This window comes from Penaeus japonicus, unplaced genomic scaffold (assembly GCF_977035675.1).
Source record: "Penaeus japonicus unplaced genomic scaffold, GWHDUDI00000001_assembly GWHDUDI00000014, whole genome shotgun sequence".
In the NCBI taxonomy this organism is placed as follows: Eukaryota; Metazoa; Arthropoda; class Malacostraca; order Decapoda; family Penaeidae; genus Penaeus; species Penaeus japonicus.
This window is the reverse complement of record NW_028234416.1, coordinates 8,686,783-8,689,282: the sequence shown is the minus strand read 5'-3', so window position 1 is coordinate 8,689,282 and position 2,500 is coordinate 8,686,783. Positions and strand designations below refer to the sequence as shown.

At 30.2% G+C, this 2,500-nt stretch overlaps 1 protein-coding gene across 1 annotated transcript in view; it reads right to left on the bottom strand.

Annotated features, from left to right (window-relative positions):
* The window catches only part of LOC122264806 (cubilin-like), a 259,836-nt gene that overhangs the window by 21,147 nt on the left and 236,189 nt on the right, over nucleotides 1-2,500 (bottom strand). The window contains exons 52-53 of the mRNA XM_086543696.1: nucleotides 1,674-1,774; nucleotides 1,233-1,406 (exon numbers count right to left, since the gene is read on the bottom strand). Of these exons, the coding sequence (XP_086399822.1) occupies nucleotides 1,233-1,406; nucleotides 1,674-1,774 (275 nt within the window). The remainder of the gene's footprint in view (nucleotides 1-1,232; nucleotides 1,407-1,673; nucleotides 1,775-2,500) is intronic.

Genomic DNA, 2,500 nt, shown 5'->3' with positions numbered 1-2,500 from the left:
GTAAACAAGTTTTTTTTTCTTCTCCTTATTTTTTTCTTTGTTACTAAGTAGTTGAGCTTGTTCTATCTCCCTTTATTTCTTGATTACTGAAGAATAGGATCGGGTATATATTAGATTTTTTTTTTTTTTTTTTTTTTTTTGGCTTTGTGAATTACTCAGTGGTAAAGAAAATAATTGAACATGTGTTGGATTTTTTTGGATTCGTGAATACCTCAATGTTGAAATATATGTTGATAGGATCGGGTATATGTTGGATTTTCTTGGTTTCATGAATAAGTCATTGCTAAAGAAAATAATTAGACATGTTGAGTATTTTGAATTCTAGAATTACTCAATGATAAAGAATATAATCAGGCACATGTTGGATTTGTTTGGCTTTAGAAATAGCTCAATGCCAAAGAAAATAATCGGGTACATATTGGATTCTTTGACTTCGAAAATAAGCCAACTGATTGAAATTTTGAACATTTTTTATGCATAATATTTTGCCTCGAAAATACCTCAAGTCTGAAGAATACGAAAATAAGAAACTAAAAACAAATCAAAATTAGAAATAATTAAAAATAAAATACAAAACAAATCACAACTAGAAATGATTAAAAATAAGAAACAGCAAAAAAACAACAAAAAAAAAACTAGAAATAATATAAAATAAGAAACTTGAAACAAATCAAAACTAGAAATAATTAAAAATAAGAAACTTGAAACAAATCAAAACTAGAAATAATTAAAAATAAGAAACTTGAAACAAATCAAAACTAGAAATAATTAAAAATAAGAAACTTGAAACAAATCAAAACTAGAAATAATTAAAAATAAGAAACTTGAAACAAATCAAAACTAGAAATAATTAAAAATAAGAAACTTGAAACAAATCAAAACTAGAAATAATTAAAAATAAGAAACTTGAAAAAAATCAAAACTGGAAATAATAAAAAATAAGAAACAAAAAAACAAATCAAAACTAGAAATAATAGATAAGAAACAAAAAACTAATCAAAACTAGAAATATTTAAAAATAAGAAACAAAAAACAAATCAAAACCAGAAATAATTAAAAATAAGAAACTTGAAACAAATTAATACTAGAAATAATAAAAAATAAGAAACAAAAAAAAATCTAAACTAGAAATAATAAAAAACAAACAAAAAACAAAAACAAATGAAACATAGAAACAATAAAAAATAAGAAACAAACCACACATGAAAACTAGAAATAACACTCATCCTTACATCAATCTGTTCCCCTTCGTCGTAGTTGAACGTCCATCCGCAGTGGGTATTAGCAGGGTAGTTCGAAGGGTAGTTGGGTGTGTGGATGACGCTCTGAGGCCCCTGAACCTGCCCTCCACAGGGACTCGTGCCGTAAGTGAGGTTGAAGCCCGTGGCGTTGACGCTGGAGTCAGTCTGGCGTAAGGTGTGGGGGTGGGGGGGGAGGATTATTTGGTGTACGGCTGTGCGTGTGTATGTAGTCTCACACACATACGCGCGCTCACGCTCATACACACACACGCGCTCACGCACACACACAAACGCACTAGCTTACACACACAGACACACACGTAGACATCCGTTGACACACACACACACACGCACACATATCCAAAGCCACACTCATACAAACACATAAACAAATGAAAGAAAATTTATATACAAAAGAGAGGAAAAACTTACTATGAATCTGATTCTTAGTGTAGGATAAGGAATGATAACATCCTGCATGTTGTAATCATTGCAGATTTTTTGCACTTCAATCACCTCGCCTTCAGATGTTACTGGAAGGAAAGTAAATCTGTGAGAGCAGATTATCTATTTATTCATCACAATTATCATCATTATCATATCAGCTGAATTATCAACACTCCTCTGCTTCTGCTGATATGTCCAGTACCAAATGTCGTTATCATTGTCAATGCTGCGCCATATTTATTGGCATAATTACTTTAAATTGTTTTATTTTTCATATCTTATCGATCTATTTTATTAGTTTTCTATCCTTATTCATAAATTACTCATTTTCTTTAGCATGTATTTCATCCATCATCTGTCTATCTATTCTATAATTTATCTATTTTTTCATTGCTGATATAGCTACGGATGCTGCTAACATTAATTAATTATCAAAGTGGTTTTCTCTATTATGTTAAGTAGACTTAAGAGATAATAGATGGGATTTATTTTCCATTTGTAGAATAAAAAGGGTTATCTTTTGCACTTTGATTTTTTGGTTTATCCCGACATTTTCTCTCTATTCGTTGTTCATGCTTTTCTTTTCTTATATCATAATCAAGGACTTTTGATTAATTTTATTCCTGAATTGTTCTTCCTACATTATATCAACGATCTATATCCTTCGCGCTTTCTCCCGTTTTTCGTTTTATTTTGTTTTTCATCCAAGTACACTCTTCTCCAAGCATAATTCTACCGTATACTTACCTACAACTAAGCCAGGGACTCATTTCCCTAAGCTTATTTTAGCACTTTCTCCAAATATAATTCAG